This window comes from Dreissena polymorpha, chromosome 6 (assembly GCF_020536995.1).
Source record: "Dreissena polymorpha isolate Duluth1 chromosome 6, UMN_Dpol_1.0, whole genome shotgun sequence".
Taxonomy (NCBI): domain Eukaryota; kingdom Metazoa; phylum Mollusca; class Bivalvia; order Myida; family Dreissenidae; genus Dreissena; species Dreissena polymorpha.
The window spans coordinates 3,050,234-3,068,437 of record NC_068360.1 but is presented as its reverse complement, the minus strand read 5'-3'; the positions used below and the strand labels follow the sequence as shown (position 1 = coordinate 3,068,437).

Genomic DNA, 18,204 nt, shown 5'->3' with positions numbered 1-18,204 from the left:
GCGCAGAAGGGGACCAGTGTTTTTTTTCATTCAAAATCGGGACCGGTGTACGGACCCATTCCCAATGGAAAAAAGTATATATTTTTCCCAAATGGGAGCTAAAAATTCCCAATGGAACCAAAAAAAAACATTTTTTTTTTTTTTTATATCAATATTTTGTTCATCTCCCATCCATATAAGATCAGCCTTAGTAAATATAATACTGCACACACTTGTATTCTCAATTTTGAAGCATTTGTTAGCAAAACAACAACAACAATAATTTCCCAATTTTAGTCAAAACGCTGCGAATTTTCCCAATCCAAAGGGACCCGGCCCCATTCCCAAAATGGTGAAAAAAAACACTGGGGACATACTGTTTCTGACAAACACATTTTTCAATATTGAAGATAGCAACTTGATATTTGGCATGAATGTGTATCTCATGAAGCTGCACATTTTGAGTGGTGGAAATTCAAGGTCAAGGTCATCCTTCAAGGTAAAAAAAAATAGTTTCAAAGCGGCGTTCTCATGAAGCTGCACATTTTGAGTGGTGGAAGTTCAAGGTCAAGGTCATCCTTCAAGGTCAAAGGTAAAAAAAAATGTGTTCAAAGCGGCGTTCTCATGAAGCTGCACATTTTGAGTGGTGGAAGGTCAATGTCATCCTTCAAGGTCAAGGTCATCCTTTAAGGGGACATAGTGTTTCCGACAAACACATTTCTTGTTTTGTGATAAATTTATAGTGTTTTTACTGCCATTATATATATCATTTCAACCATGCAAGTCCTAATTCATGTATTTATTACCTTAGATAGAACATAGCCCTTTGCAAATGAAGTAAAAATAATTTTAGTAGTAAGACGGCTGTTTCATAATTTTTTTTGCTAATCATAGTTTTGACATTCAATTTACATTGTTGCAGAGTTAATAGTTAAGAGAATGAGTTTTAAGGTGGTTTTGTTATTGTTTTCTAAAATAGTGTGTGGTAGTAGCTTATGTGGAGATCTAGTTTGAGATTTCACATGGTTATTTGAATTCAGTAAAACAAACGTAAATGCTGAAAACCTGGTTTTATGGTGTTGTTATGCTTCTTATTGTTTATAAGAAGACAAATAATGCCACTGCACTACTATTCATCAAGCTTTGTGTTTAAGACAACCTGGGGGTCGTTTCATAAAGATCATACGACAATTTTAACTTACAAGATAATTTTGTAATCTGAATAAGTAGACGAACTAGCTCGCCATGCCAGTCAAATATATAAGACGCTTGAGATGCCAATGTAATTAATTAAGTACTGAAAATTTATAATCATATGATATGGACTTAAGCAATTATGTATACTTTTAAAATGTATCGTATCGTAAATGTGTACTACAATGTGTTTTAAAACGGTCCCCTGAACTCTATTTAACATACCTGATAATTTCCAGAACGCAGCCAATATGAGCAATCTGATATACTGGCAGGCTTTGGTGTGGACTTTGGGGACCAGGCTACAAATATGGATATGTCTTGGGCACCAATGAGGTAAGAGTAAGTTTGGAGTAAAATGATCCGGAAATATAATATATATGAGTCGTGTTCTGAGAAAACTGGGCATAATGCATGTGCGTAAAGTGTCATCCCAGATTAGCCTGTGCAGTCCCCACAGGCTAATCAGGGACGACACTACGCCTATATTGAATTTTGCTAAGGAGAGACTTCATTTTAACGAAAAATGTCATAAAAGCTGAAAGTGTTGTCCCTGATTAGCCTGTGCAGATTGCACAGGCTAATATGGGACAACATTTTACGGGTAACGCAGATGCATTATGCCCAGTTTTCTCAGAACACGACTCATATGATGTGAAGCTTATCAAGTGAATACAGTGCTTAATGAACGTGTGTAACTTTAAGTCAAATGTCTGGTCGAACAGTACTAGATTAACGCTACAAAAAGGACTCAAATAACACAGGTTCAAACTCACAAAATATGAGTAAATATTCAGATTTCAGAGAAATTCTTCATGATGTTCATATAATTATGCACGATAAAGATTCACAATAGTAACAAAAACTTAATCATCATCATGCACTGTAACCAAACCTATACAAAATTCATACACTTGATGCAAAATTGATAGCTATGAAGGGAACACATAAAAAACACCCAGTCAATTTTGTCATAGATACACGTTTTGAACTGTTTTCCAGTGATATAAGGCTTGTATGATTGGAGAAAAAGTGATTCTCATTTGATATGTCCCCAGAGAGAGTATTATATGTCGGCTGTGCAAGCCACACAGAGACCTGGGACCGTATTCACCAAACAATTTTTAGACTTAAGTCTAAGAATAAAGAAAATTCTTTAAATTAGAATATTCAAGAATTTCTTTAATTTTGAGTCAAACTCTGCAGTAAACATCTCTATCTATATTATTCTTCATATAGAACATTTTGTTAATAACATAATCACCAGTGGAGGCATCTATATATTCAAACACTGAACACATTTTTCTTGGTTCTAAGTCTATTCTTTATTCTTAAGTCTAAGAATCGGTTGGTGAATACGGGCCCAAGGTCCTTGGAATGCCCCTTTGTTCAGCCTGATATCAGACATCCATATCACCACAGGCATATTACCGGTACATGAAGCGCATTTTTAACAACATAGATCACTTGCATGTGTCATATGACCACATTTCATTCACCACATACATTGCAAACAAATCATTCTATCCTTAAGTTTTAGAACAACATCATAACAGATATAAATTTATTTTAAAAACTTAATTAAATCATAAATTACTATTGGGTTTATTCTTGTTTCAAATCCATTTCAAAATATGTTGATTTTCCGATTTTTTGTGGTACAAACCAATCTCAAAGAAAACTTTTCTTGCTAATTTCTTGAGCAATTTAAACAACAAAAAACCCACTTATTATATGGAAAATTACTTCACTACAATTTCATGAAACAACAAATAAAATTGTATTCTTAAAAAGATGACGGTATTTATTTCGAGCTAAATTTTCAATATTTTTGCATATGGCTAAAATGGCGAACAACAGCGGGAGCCCTGCACTCTTTTGCTTCATTTCACATACCAGATATGAACCCTTTAGGCTTCATTTCACATACCAGATACATGAATGACCCCTATTTTAATTTATTTCACATACAAGATATGACCCCATTTTTGCTTTATTTCACATACCTGATATGACCCCTATTTTGCTTCATTTCACATACCAGATATGACCCCTATTTTGCTTCATTACACAGAAAGCCTGATGAGGAGATCCAGGAGACGTTTCCCAGCTTCAGCTCGCAATACTTCACAGACAGCGGGAACCATTCACGGTCTGATGCCTCAGTGCACGCCGAGAACCAGAGACTGAGAGACATGCTTGAGAAGGAGAGATACAGGCGACGGGTGAGTGGGAGGTTGTAGTTGTGAGGCTGTTTGGGAAAACTGGGCCTAATGCATATGAGTAATGTGTTGGCATAGAGAAGATGCTTTCCAATGAATGGGCTTTTTGTTGTTGAAAGGAAATCTATTCTAAAAAGAATCTAGTTTAGGATGCAAGTGTTGTGCATAAACAGTGTTTTTTTTTCACTTATAGGGGAATGGTGGCGGGGCCCGTCCAAAGGGGAAAAATGCGTCATTTTTTAGGAAAAGGGGGAAAATTAAAAATTCACTCTTTTATATGTAATGATATTTATTATATGAATACACATGTTTGTATGAATATAATATTCACAGCAGAATGTCTCTGTCCTTTTTCTGAAATATATATCAATGATTTTTTCAACATTACCTAGTTTCAGACAGTTCAGCCTTCATGCAGAGTCTCAGTTTTCTTAGCCATTTTGAGTCGAATTGAGTTTTTTTAAATCAATTAAATGGCAAATTTGAGCATTTTTCATCAATAAAATGGACCAAATTGGAATGTTTTTATGAACAAATATTGACATTATATAGATACATCAGGCCTTTTCCTGGCCATTTTGGGAGACAAATGCAATTCATGTGAAAAGTCCACTGATTTGGAAAAAACTAACCTAATTTATATAACACTTCATAATAATTAAAAATCATATAAATTATAGTTATATACTTTGTTAGTTATTTATGAAATAAATTTGAGATATATTTGTCATGATTATGAAACAGTTCTTTCTAAAAAATATTTTTTTTTTTTTTTTACTTCTGGAGGGGATTTTTTTTACAAAATGGGGGAAAAATATATACTCTTTTTTGAGGAGAATGGGGCCGAATATCGGCCCCGAAATTGCCATAAAAAAACACTGATAAAGTGTGCATAAAGTGTCTGTCAGCACTGGCTAATCTGGGATGACACTTTATGCACATGTAATAAGCTTAGTTTTCCCAGAACAAGGCTTTTTATAGACCGTTCCATAATCGATAAATTGGCCGCCGCCATATTGTCAGTCACGTGACTGTCCGCCATTACACTGCTGCTAACTGGTGCGAGACTGCGATTCCAAAAGCCAAAAACGTAGAGAATACCCGCTTGTCGGATAAATAAATTACTTAATGACTTAATGTGAGGCGATTATCACATTTTTGTTGTTTAAATGATTGTTTGAAGTTGAGATTGATTGTTACAAATATAATGTTTAAAATGCTTTCGTGTATTTGTTTTTTTTTATATCTGTAATCAAGTGGTAATCATCGGCGAAAATTTGCCGGTTCAGTCGCTCATACTATGTCTTAGACTTGTTACTTTTAACGTTTCACAAACAATTCAAGCATATATTGTTGTGTTGATTTTAATAGCCGCAACATCAAGCAATTTATATTTTAATTAATACTTATTAAAGATTCTCGCGCAATTAATTACCGCTAATTGTTTGTAATTGGTCTCATGTGGTAAAAATCTACATTCCAAAATCATAACATATTATATTAAGTATGATATTTTTGATACGCCTTCCTTTATTTTTCTTGTTCTAACTGATATCAAAGATAAAAAATTGTGGTTTGGATTTATATTTAATTATGGAATTTTGTCACGTTAAAAAACGAGCTTTTTATAATGAGAGAGTGATATTGATCTTGACGATCTTTTATGTGATTATTCGGAAGATGAAGAGAATGTGATCTATGTGATATATCTATATTTTCATCTGTGAATCATTTAACAGCTATAAAGCTAAAAAATACTAAAAAATGTATTTTATAGGTCTTTGAAGTAACGCAAAACATATGGATAACGACACCAAATGTTTAGTCAATTAATCCACACAAAAAAACTCCGAAAAAAACACCTAAATAATATTTGAAAAATATATTATTAAGCGCCAAACGAATTTATTAATACATTTATTTGCAACTTTAATAACGCGGCATAAGCATCAAATTAAAGATTATCTGAAGACTGAAAGGCCGACAATTTGACACAACAAAGAGCTCTATGCATAAGCCGTAATATTTTTTGCAGAAAAGCTTCAATAAATTACAATAGTAATACATCTAATTATAAAAATATAATTATGAATGGCATGAGTACGTTAGTGTGATAAACACGTGAGTAATAGAAAGTATAAGGGGTGCATTGAAAATAAACGTACTACAAAGCCCTATTAAAAGCGAAGTGCATGACAGTATTAACATGTAATTTTAATTTGATGGTTTTTGTACAGAGAATGGCGCTATTGAGGAATATAAACATACAACTGAAAAACACAACTTTACATGATGCAATTTTAACTGTGTATTCATGTATATTGAAAACTCGTTACTAGTGAGTATGAGTGGCAAATATCTAACATTTTAACACACATATATCTATATTAATATTTTTTAAACAATATTTACCCCCGTTCGTGTCAAATGTAATTTCTTGTTTTATGATGTCGTTCGTGCATTGCCGTAACATTAAATCTTCATACGAAATGACGTAGTTTTAATTAACCGATACCCGCTACATGTAATTACGTTAAATGTTATGTTTTTAGGTAAATTTTATAATTATCAAATACTTTTTTTCATAAATTAAACCAGGGATTAAACGGGCTAGTATCTTTACGGTGTACAATTTCTGATATTCTATATTGTATAACTTTTATTTGTACAATATGTAACATATCTAATGAACGCAACTGTTAAGTATGTCGGAGGTAAAATATTTAACCAAATGACTGCTTAATACTACCAGAAAGAGAAGACATGGTGGCATCATCAATTGTGTTTAATGACCAGACTGTCATCTGCCACCCAGTGTGGTTTATGACACCCCGGGATGACGCCATGTTGTTAGTTAAGTCTGGATAATATCTGATCAAAACGAGATAATCGGATTATGCAGAACAAACGGGCAATTCAACACTGGAATGCAAAGGATTACGCGATTTTAAGATTGATGCATTTAATCAAATGATAAATATTGCATTTAGTTTAATTAAACGGATTTTTTTAATGTGTTAACGTGTTGATTTTCCTAGACAAATACCTAAAAAATGCACGTTTTTCAAACATGTTTCTGTTATAACACTAACTTAACATCTCCTCTAGCAGAAAAACTTTATTTCATACAATTTGCATGACAAACAAACAAGTTTTACAAAAAGAAAGAAATTCACCCGTTGAATAATCGGTGCTCTCTTATATATGTTACCGGTTGTTTGGCAGTAGTGTAATGGCGGACGCGGAGAGTATTCAGGGGAGATAATTGGGCGATTACTATATTATGGAACGGTCTATAAGAATGCTGTTTACTCACAAACAATGTCATAGTCTCTAGTGCTTTTATTAGAAAAGTTGTCAGTAAAAACTCGGTCCATTAAAATTTGGCAAAGATATGCATGGGCCTTGGACAAAAGTTTTTGTTTTCCTGAGGTTTTGTACTTAGCTGTGGTGTGGCTTCAAAGCGCAGTGCTAGTAGGGGGCATTGTGTTTAACAAACAGGTCGTGTAACAAGTAGTTTTAAACAGAAATAAATTATGCTCTTCGAATCATTTGAATAAATGATCTTTTCTGTTACAGCACTGTGAGCAGTATATTCAGCAGCTTAATGTTAAGGTAAGTGATCTGTATATGTATATAATTCACTGATACTGTGAAACTAATATTATTTGTTTGACACTAATATTTGTGGATTTTAGTGGGTCCTGTAGAACACAAAATCAAATGTCCAACAAAAGTTTAGGTCAGCAACCTTTTTTTTGGATAGAGATAACCAAAGTTAAATACTTGGCTAAATTTTAGGGCTATTCCAGTAAAACATATACCCCACCCCTGGACGGCAAAATAAAGACATTCTGTAGGGGATGGGTTTCTTCATATTTTGTTTCTAAAGGGGGGCGTTATAACTTATATTTTACTTCTGTTGGGGGCATCGTTTCTTTAAATACCTTTCCATGTCAACCGTTTTTATCACGAACGTTTTGGAGTCCGATAATCAAGCGATCGACATGGCCAGGTCGATTGTGAAACGGAATGGCGTGGGTTTTAGTCTACAGTACAGCTCACGCAAAACCAACAAAGTCCGCGGCTACGATGCGGACAGATTCTTTTGTTTGCGATGTCTCGCCGCGATCGCAACGAGTATTTACTCTGCACATTGCCGAGTCACTCAGCGATAATTCGCGGAGTCACGCCGCATCTGTTTCTGCCTTGGCATCTATCTGCGGAGTCACGCCGCGTAAAAATATTTACAAATAGTGATTGTATACTATAACAAATGTTAACTAATTTTCAAATTAACGAAAATAAGAAACAGATACAGATAAAACGCTGATATGTTTACTTCTGCGCCATTGTGTAAACATTTCGTCAGCTTCTCTCTATGGTGCATACTTCATACAATTACCATCGGATGTCATCTGTCAAACAATTATAATCCTGTATATGCCTGCTTCCATTTTTAAAATCAAATCTGGTAAATATTGAAGAAAACAGTGCTCAAAATTTCATTAACACAAATGTTCTCCATTTGTTTCTAAAGTATCAAATGAATTTCGGCATATGTTTCTATTTAAAGATTTGATGAACTAAGCGCCCAATCAGGTCATGCGTAAATCACCTTATGTGGTGTGCGCACATCGTGTACAGTTCATGTTCTGTTACAAATTTGTGCCACAAATAAATAGTGCACATGTACATGTCATAGGGAGTAATCACGTGATAATCAAGATGGCGACGTCCATACAGAGACAGTTATTTTTCGCCGTTTTATAACATTACTTCTGTTTATTTTTTAAATGATGCTCACTTTCCAGCCATGTCAGTAAAAAGGTGATTAGCGTTTATTTGGTATTTAAATTCGCTTTATATCTCGACTTTAATCCCCGAAAATTTTCTTAGCGGAGCCCTAATTAGGTCATCCCGCCAAGAAATTTCGCACTGAGTAAAGTCGAGATATAGAGCGCATAATACTAAAAAGTAAAAGCCAGTAATTTTATTCCTAATTTGGAAGGAAAGTGAGCGGAATAAAAAATTATAATACAAGTAGTAAAGGGTATAAAACGACGAAAAATACCTGCCTCGGCATGGACGTCGCCATCTTGTTTGTCACGTGATTACCCTCTCTGTACATGTGTATTTCATGAATAAATGTTTCCTACAAAATAAAAAGCGCGCGAAAATTGGCGTGTGTGTATTTATTTGGAACACAAAAAAATCTTAGCGCAGACAACATTTGGATCTTTTAATTACCATTAAAAGTATCGTAGTGAATTTCAACTTAAGTACCGGGGTATCACAGACTTATAAAATCATTGTTTTGACAGACGACACGTGCTATCTAAAGTTTGTGTATCATAATACACAGGATATTGGATGTTAGGTGCTTGATTGGGCAATAAAAACAAAGACACAGTCGGCATTTTTCGGTAGAACTTTTGTTGTGACCAACATAATAATTAATAGTGCACATGCTTATCTTACATAAAGGGATAAAAAAACACGGGTTTTAGCCACTGTGTGCTTGTTTGGGCCATAAAACACAATCCCTATGGCTATTTTCAGTAGCACACGTGCTCAGGAACTAACAAGTTGGAGTAATAAATCACAGAGATTATGATCTGAAAACTGCATGGTGTCTGAAATTAAACAAAATGCTGATAAATCAAAATGGTCACCGCCTAATGTTTCAATATAAAATTCGACATTAAGACATATATGATGCAATTATTACAATCAATCATGGGTTCGTCATGACTTCAAACTGATAAAAGCATAAACAACATGCAATTATCACTCTTCGGGTGCGAGGGCATATAGCTACATGTAGGTGCGAGCACGGTTTACTTTTATCCTGGGCGTCTACAAAGACGAAAAAAAACTGTCATGTGCATGGTTGTGAAATACATGTTGACATGTCTTATTAATGATAATCGTATTATTGTAACACATAATATAGACCATAACGATAAAGATACGTTATTAATTTAGAGGAAATGTCACTTGCAAATTGTTTGTGATATTATTGTGTTAAAAAGACCAACAAAACTTTTAACCGAAATCAACAGATCTCAACGTTCTCTGCGCTACCAAGTTTTAATCCAAAAATCAATACACGCACGCTTTCCATGCGTATAGCGTGATGTTGTACATTACTGCATAATTTTTGCGCGCTTTTTGTCAGAACAAAAGAAAAACACAAAATATACATGAGGACTGTATATTTAACGCTAGAATGTGTAAACATCGCTTTATCATAAAAAATCAGATGTGTGTTTCAGATTACAAATAATTATTTATATTTTGAAATTAAACAAAACATTTATTTTTGCATTATTAGCCGGATTTTTTTCGAAAAAATCTCGGCTTATAGATTGATGTTGTCGGGCGGGCGGGGGTGGCGGGCGGGCGGGCGGGGTGGCGGCGTGCTCGAAAATGTTAAAGTTCTTATTTCATGGTATAACTTTGGTATGCTTGGACCTAGAGTCTTCAAACTTGACATGAAGGTTGGCCAGGATTAACAGATGACCACTGGTCATTTCAAGGTCATTCATTTGAAGGTCAAGGTCACTGTGACCTTCAATATAAAAAATGTTAAAGTTGTTATAACTTTGGTATGCTTGGACCTAGAGTCTTGAAACTTGACATGAAGGTTGGCCATAACTAGTTAGTAACCACTGGTCATTTCAAGGTCATTCATTTGAAGGTCAAGGTCACTGTGACCTTGAATGTAAAAATGTTAAAGTTCTTATTTCATGGTATAACTTTGGTATGCTTGGACCTAGAGTCTTCAAACTTGACATGAAGGTTGGCCAGGATTAACAGATGACCACTGGTCATTTCAAGGTCATTCATTTGAAGGTGAAGGTCACTGTGACCTTCAATATAAAAATGTTAAAGTTGTTATAACTTTGGTATGCTTGGACCTAGAGTCTTGAAACTTGACATGAAGGTTGGCCAGAACTAGTAAGTAACCACTGGACATTTCAAGGTCATTCATTTGAAGGTCAAGGTCACTGTGACCTTGAATGTAAAAATGTTAAAGTTGTTATAACTTTGGTATGCTTGGACCTAGAGTCTTGAAACTTGACATGAAGGTTGGCCAGAACTAGTAAGTAACCACTGGACATTTCAAGGTCATTCATTTGAAGGTCAAGGTCACTGTGACCTTGAATGTAAAAATGTTAAAGTTCTTATTTCATGTTATAACTTTGGTATGCTTGTACCTAGAGTCTTCAAACTTGAAATAAAGATTGGCCAGTACTAGAAGATGACCACTGGTCATTTCAATGTCATTCATTTGAAGGTCAAGGTCACTGTGACCTTAAATGTTATAATGTTAAAATTGTTATAACTTTGGTATGCTTGGACATAGAGTCTTCAAACTTGACATGAAGGTTTGCAAGCACACTTAGATGACCACTGGTCATTTCAAGGTCATTCATTCTAAGGTCAAGGTCACTGTGACCTTGAATGTAAAAATGTTAAAGTTCTTATAACTTTGGTAGGTAAATAAATAATAAACAATAAATAGTATTATTTCATCTAAGTTTATTTTCTTACATTTGATAATGAAATTGATGGAAACTTCAAACAATATGTTATTAATTTGCTAATAAAAAAATTGAGATCAAACTTTCCTAATTGTCAATTCAAGTTCATATTTGTGACCTTAAATGTTATTGTTGTTCATGTATATGCATGCATTCAAAACATAACACAAGGTTTGCTCATGCCTTGAAAAGTACTTACATTTCATTTTGACCTTTGAACAATATTTCAGTAATTTAAGTATTGCATTGACAAAAACACGAAAGGTACTTTCCTGTCATTTAAATAAAAAATCCGGCTTCAATGCGGTCATCTCCGACCGCGGAACTCTTGTATATGTAATGAATTCAATATTAATTTGTTACAACGCTTAGCGTGTTGAAAAAATATTTTGATAATTTTATGCATGAAAATCACGATATCCATGAGGATTACACCCGGTTGCTATCATCAGTCTATTAAGTAACTGGCAATGATTTGTTCATGGAGGAGTACACTGTAGGGACCGATTCGTGCGTTAGGTCACGGAGTGTATATTGTCATCTAGAGTCCATGATTATTACAGTTTACAGAGATTTTTGCCCTCATGCACCGTTTTTAGTGTGATTACACGGTTATCCGTAGACCCTGCCACTGCCCTACAACTTCTTTTTAAATCAAAACGGAAGTGACATAAAACAACTACTAAAAAGAGTCCAAATAGCTGAAAAATATTCTAAAGGGGGATCTTTTTTGTAAAATTAACTTTTGAGGGGGGTTGGTTCATTTTGAAAGTGCCTTCCAGGGGGTGGGACATATGTTTTACTGGAATAGCCCTTATCAAAAACATATCGAAAACGTGCACCTGTTCGGATATATATTTTTTGATACAATCACTAACCCAATAAAAGATATCCTAAAATTGAAGTTAACCAAAAGTTATCCGCTGGATAAGATTTATCCAGATTCATACATAGTTGCAAGAGTCTTTTATCTGACAATATAAAAAAACCAACAATTTAACGAATCAAACAAAAATGACAGACTTCATGAAACCACAAAATGTCATGGCAGCGCAAATAAATGAATGACCGTATCTAACGATTATGCCTACTTGCACACTGGGCAAATATAGTACATTCCTGTTTGAATGAATAAGTGTCAGGATTATTTGTCTGTACTTCTTGTATATATTTATGCAAAAATGCGCTTAAAAAACACACACACACACAGAGTAGGTATAGGTGGTAAAAAGCTAGTAAATTGTGCACATCAAAAGGTTTTAAATAATGTACTCTTTAAATAAGTAAGAAAGCAATTTTATGGATTAAGGTTTTTAGTGAATTGTCAGGTTGAAAAATTAATATTCAGAAAATGTGGGTAATATCCTTTTGCATTTTGTTTTCAAGTCCATGTTATCAAAACAAATGGCATTATAAAAACTTGTTCACCCATAACAATTAACAACATTCAATTTTTGAAACTGATTAAATTACGCATCATAGAATAAGCTGATTAACTAAACAAAATTTGCTTATAAAGGTGCTTATTTTCTAGATTAGGTTGGTTAATCTAATAAAAACCATATTCACACATTCCTTGAAAGAGTCGACTACTGAAATAGGGTTGTTTTATATGAACCTGGCTGTGTGAAAGAGCGTTTAATGTATGTTCATAAAGTGTCATGCAAAATTAGCCTTAGAAGAGCCCGAACAGGCTTATCAGGGACGACACTTTTCGAGTAAACTGTATTTTTATGCCCTCGGATCGAATGATCGGAGATTATATTGTTTGTCGCTTGTCTGTCTGTCATTCTGTCTGTCTGTCATTCTGTCCCAAAACTTTAACCTTGGTTAAACTTTTGCAATATTGAAGATAGCAACTTGATATTTGGCATGCATGTGTATCTCATGGAGCTGCACATTTCGAGTGGTGAAAGAACTCGTTCAGGATATTCGCCAAAGGCTCGCTTACTAACAAAATTCCTGAACTCGTTTAATAAAATATGGTATGATATGACAACTCGTGCCAGATCCTATATATCTGGTCTAACAGTTTTATTAAGCTTATGTTATCTACTGCTTCATAAACATATTATCTTCGAAATACTTTAGTCTGTATAATATGATATTTACACCAAAATGGATTGAATAAAGAGCTAGTAAAATTTTAGTTATTTATCTGTCGTGTCTATTATTACTTGGTTAATAAGAACTGCTGGAAAAATTAAGATACACAAAAGAAATATAATTATGTGTACTACAGTGGTATACTTCAATAAAGTGATACACATATATGTGTGTTGTAACGCCCTACATGCAAACCCTTGTGTCCGAGTCTCTCCACTTCTCCCTAGAGTCTCCTCACTTCTCCCTAAATCAGTGTCCAGGGAGAAGTCACTTCTCCCTAAAATTTGAGCCCAGTGTGAGCCCTGTCAGGCTTCCAAAACTTTAACCTTGGTTAAACTTTTGCAATAACTTTTGAAATATTGAACTTGATATTTGGCATGCATGTGTATCTCATGGAGCTGCACATTTTGAGTGGTGAAAGGTCAAGGTCAAAGGTTAAATATATGGCTTCAAAGCAGCGCAGTAGGGGGCATTGTGTTTCTGACAAACACATCTCTTGTTTTTTTCTTAGAAGAGATTTTTTCTTTCAATGAAAAATATCATAAAAGCGTAAAGTGTTGTCCCTGATAAGCCTGTGTAGCATGCACAGGATAATCTCGAACAACACTTAACGCAGATGCATTAAACCCCATTTTCACATAGCTAGGGTAATATGTATTCATTCTGTCTTCGTAGTTACTGGAGACCCAGCAGCAGGTGGCGGTCGCTGTGTCGACAGACAAGCGCAAGGACATCATGATAGAACAGCTTGACAAGGTAGGAGATCCAACTGTGACAGTTGCACCATGCTTCGATTCAGTGTAGACTGCATATTATATTAATAGCCCCCCCCCCCCCCCCCCCCCCCACCTAGCGGTAAAAAAAAAAAGTAGTCAACTGCTCATTTGTAGTTTACTGGTCAGTAAATAAGAATTTGGGCTAGTAATAATTACTTGTGAAGCAGACTTTGTGACCAGTAGTGGTTTTTGGACGTTTGTGGAGATAATTATTGTGGTGGATTTATACACTAGATATCAATTGTTGCGAGCCCATTGCCCATGGTGCCTAAAATTGTTTAGATGAGCCCTTAAATATACTTTGAACTGTGATTTGAATGCTTATGCCACATCTGTTATTATCATGTAATGTGACAGAAATAAACTAAACAGATATTGTGTGTGTGGTCAAAATGTTTGTTAATATATACCTAATACATAAGGTATGTAACCCCATTTGTTGAGGTTATGCAGCTTTAAGTGAACCAGTTTGATGATATGAAGCAGTTTATGCATTTTCAGATACATTTAACATTTTAAGATTTCAAACGATCTAAATCTGATAAATTATTGTATTATGAATGCAATAGTAATTGCAGTATTGAAGATAGGAACTTGATATTTGGCATGCATGTGTATCTCATGAAGCTGCACATTTTGAGTGTTGAAACGTCAAGGTCATCCTTCAATGTTAAATCTCAAAAATCAAAATCCAAGGGAAGTAATAGCTTTAAAGGGAGATGATTTCTATACCTGCCAAATGATAAATATAAATTTTATTTCAAAGCGGCGCAGTAGGGGGCATTGTGTTTCTGACGAACACATCTCTTGTTATTATTAACATTTCTTTTTAGAAAAGCAAAACACCAATACAACAGTATAATTACGTAAAATTTAATTTTACTTCTATATCATAAAATGGTATATATTCCTATGTTCTCAGCAATTAGCGCGGGTTATGGAAGGTTGGAAGAAGAGAGATCAGGAAAAGGAAGAAATGATGGAAGAGTTGAGGAAGGAAAAAGAGGAAATAGAAGATAAGATGATGCAGCAGAAACAGGTAAGAAGATGCTTCAGAAGGTCACAGTGCACTAAAACGGATTTTAAGAATGAAATCCTCAAAAAACTCGTCCTCTGTAAATAAAAAGCCCAGAGGTTTGATATTTGGTATGTAACATCATATTGTGGTCCTCTACAAAGTTTGTACAAGTTTTGCTGCGGGGGTCAAAACTGGCCCATCCTTGTGGGTCATCAATTTTACATACACTTATATTAGGGAAACCTTTTAAAAAATCTTGTCTGAATGTGTATTACATTTTACAATGTATAAAGTATTCAAATACATGTGTACATCTATTTTACCAGATGATAAACAACTTTGAGCATGATATGTCTGAAGCAGTGGATGCTTTACGCAAGGAGAAGGAAAAGGCTGCAAATGAAATAGAAGAACTCAAAGCTAAGGTGAGTCTATACATATTGTAGCTTAATGACTACATTTACTGCTTTTTTACAACTGATGTTATCAGCTCACATATTTGAGAGCTAGTTTTTCAGGTATTGCATATGGATAATTATTCATAGTGACTTGTCTCCATTATCATCATTGGACTTACGACCTTTATGACTATAGGCCCTTAGGATTTTGTGTCATTTAGGAGTAATTGCTTTACAATCTTATGCCCTTTGGTCTAACTATAGTTCGGATCAATGGGATTTGTGGCATAAAGTCATTAGAACAAATGGTCATTAGGATAAAAGACTTTCGGCTCTTAGGACTTATGTTCTCGAGTATTAATGACCGTTTTGACTTATGACCCCCTTGGGACTGGGGACTAGTACCACCAATGACTGCTGGCACTTGCGGTCATTGTCAGGAATATTGTATCTGAGGATGTTTTACCATGTAGTTTTATTAAGCATTAATCACCTTTAAGGCTAATAACTTTTAAAAGACCATTATGGCATAAACACTCAAAATGAAAGAATATTTCATACAATATTTCGAAAAATAAAGTGAACACATAAATAATCAATGTTCCTTAAAGCAATAGCCAAAAAAATTAAACAAGATACAAAATACTCATTTTTGTTTTTCGTGGGACAATAAATTCAACACTTGTTCATGTACCATGTTAGTGTTCATGTGTCACTACATGAATAGATATCTTTGCAGGAAATTAAAATGGAATATATCGTGCCACAAAAAATAAAAACGAGAATTTTGTATCTCGATAAATTTATGTTACCATACCACATCTAGCGTTGAAATTTTAGCTATTGCTATTAGAAATACTGATATTTTTTTAAGGATTTTATTCTACAAAATATTTTGTTAAATATCCGTTGATTTTGAGTATTTATGTTTCTGTAAGGCTAATTGTCTTTAGGACTTATATTTTATGCCTGCTGGGACTTATTGCCCTAAGGATTTATGACCATGAAGAGATACAAAATAACCTTTATACTTGCTGATTAGGATGATTTATCATGCCATTCATAATATCAATACTAAGTGGTAGGTGTCTTGCAAAATATTTTACTGTTTCAGTTTTCAATCATATGTCCTGCATTGTGCAATTAAAGATGATTAATTAAAGTCAATGACTAGATGTGACTCAAGTCGTGAGTAGTGTAACAAATTGAAACAGAGTAGTTTACCCAACAGAACAGAATAGTTTAGTTGGACTTAAGCATATACACAGCTCATTGCTATAAATATACATATGCAATTACAGCATGCGTTTCAATTATATAAAAAAAAACAAATATCATTAGGAAGAAATATCATTTTTAAAGGAATGAAATACAACATATTTTAGTGAGAATGTCACATGGATTAGGTAAATACATAGTGACCACATAATGTTAAAACATAGTTTGATAATTGCAACAATTATTACATTATTCTAAGCCTATTGTCTTTGTAAAAGATATATAATTTATACTACATGTATAAGACATTTTCTCGCATTTTCTTGCATTTTAAACAAATCATGGCTAGTTCTCTTAACACTATTTTGTTTTAACTATTAAGTAGTTTGATAAACTTAAAAATATTTGGGCGCGATCTATAAAACCCATATGAGTCGCGTTCTGACAAAACTAGGCATAATGCATGTGCGTAAAGTGTCGTCCCAGATTAGCCTGTGCAGTCCCACAGGCATATCAGAGACGACACTTTCCGCCAAAGTTGGATTTTTGCTAAGAAGAGACTTTTTTTTTTTTTTTTAATGTAATAAAAGCGGAAAGTGTCGTCGCTGATTAGCCTGTGCAGACTGCACAGGCTAATCTGGGACAACACTTTACGCACATGCATTATGCCCAGTTTTGTCAGAATGTGACTCGTATGTCTATCCACCATCCCACAGCTGCAAGATGAAGGCCGTAGATACCAGCACACAGGGGACCTACTGGAAGGGGAACGGGAGAAGGTGGGGCTGCTACAGCAAGAGTGTGAGAGTCTGAGGGAGGGCAGGGAGACCCTCGACAAGAAACTGGACAACATGCAGAGACGCCTTCACAGGTACACTGCTCAATGTAGCTGTTTACATAAACCTGTAAATGGTAATCTCTTTTGGAATACATTCTTTGCTTGATTTGTTACCTATTACTGTAAAGTCATATATATTTTTCGCATAAAATTATATATTTTTATGCCCCCGGATCGAATGATCGGTATATTGTTTTTGGCCTGTCTGTCATTGTATGTGTCTGTCTTAAAACTTTAACCTTGGTCATAACTTTTGCAATATTGAAGATAGCAACTTGTTATTTGGCATACATGTGTATCTCAAATTAAGAGTGGTGAAAGGTCAAGGTCATCCTTCAAGGTCAAAGGTCAAATATATTACTTCAAAGCGGTGCAGTAGGGGGCATTGTGTTTCACAAACACAGCTCTTGTTTGTTGTTGTTTTTATACCCCCACAAACGAAGTTTAAGGGGGTATATAGGAGTGAACTTGTCAGTCGGTCGGTCAGTCTGTAGGTCAGTCTGTCTGTATTTAGTGTCCGCTCTCCAATTCAAGTAGTTTTCATCTGATCTTCACGAAACTTGGTCAGAAGTTGTATCTACATGATGTCTAGGCCAAGTTCGAACATGGGCCTTGCCGGGTCAAAAACTAGGTCACGGGGTCACTTAGTGTGTTTTAAACATTCAGCATGTTGTCCGCTCTCTAATTCAAGTAGTTTTCATCCGATCTTCACCAAACTTGGTCAGAAGTTGTATCTAGATGATGTCTAGGCCAAGTTCGAACATGGGCCTTGCCAGGTCAAAAACTAGGTCACGGGGTCACTAAGTGCGTTTTAAACATTCAGCATGTTGTCCGCTCTCTCATTCAAGTAGTTTTCATCCGATCTTCACCAAACTTGGTCAGAAGTTGTATCTACATGATGTCTA

General features: G+C 34.8%; 2 protein-coding genes across 2 annotated transcripts in view; both read left to right on the top strand.

Annotated features, from left to right (window-relative positions):
- The window catches only part of LOC127833221 (CAP-Gly domain-containing linker protein 1-like), a 606,687-nt gene that overhangs the window by 9,798 nt on the left and 578,685 nt on the right, over positions 1-18,204 (top strand). The window contains exons 4-10 of the mRNA XM_052358378.1: positions 1,413-1,509; positions 3,248-3,398; positions 6,975-7,010; positions 13,727-13,807; positions 14,750-14,866; positions 15,172-15,270; positions 17,178-17,332. Coding sequence (XP_052214338.1) covers positions 1,413-1,509; positions 3,248-3,398; positions 6,975-7,010; positions 13,727-13,807; positions 14,750-14,866; positions 15,172-15,270; positions 17,178-17,332 — 736 coding nt within the window. The remainder of the gene's footprint in view (positions 1-1,412; positions 1,510-3,247; positions 3,399-6,974; positions 7,011-13,726; positions 13,808-14,749; positions 14,867-15,171; positions 15,271-17,177; positions 17,333-18,204) is intronic.
- LOC127833219 (uncharacterized) overlaps positions 1-18,204 on the top strand; it is a 1,273,891-nt gene that overhangs the window by 872,233 nt on the left and 383,454 nt on the right. The gene's annotated exons all lie outside the window — the stretch shown is intronic.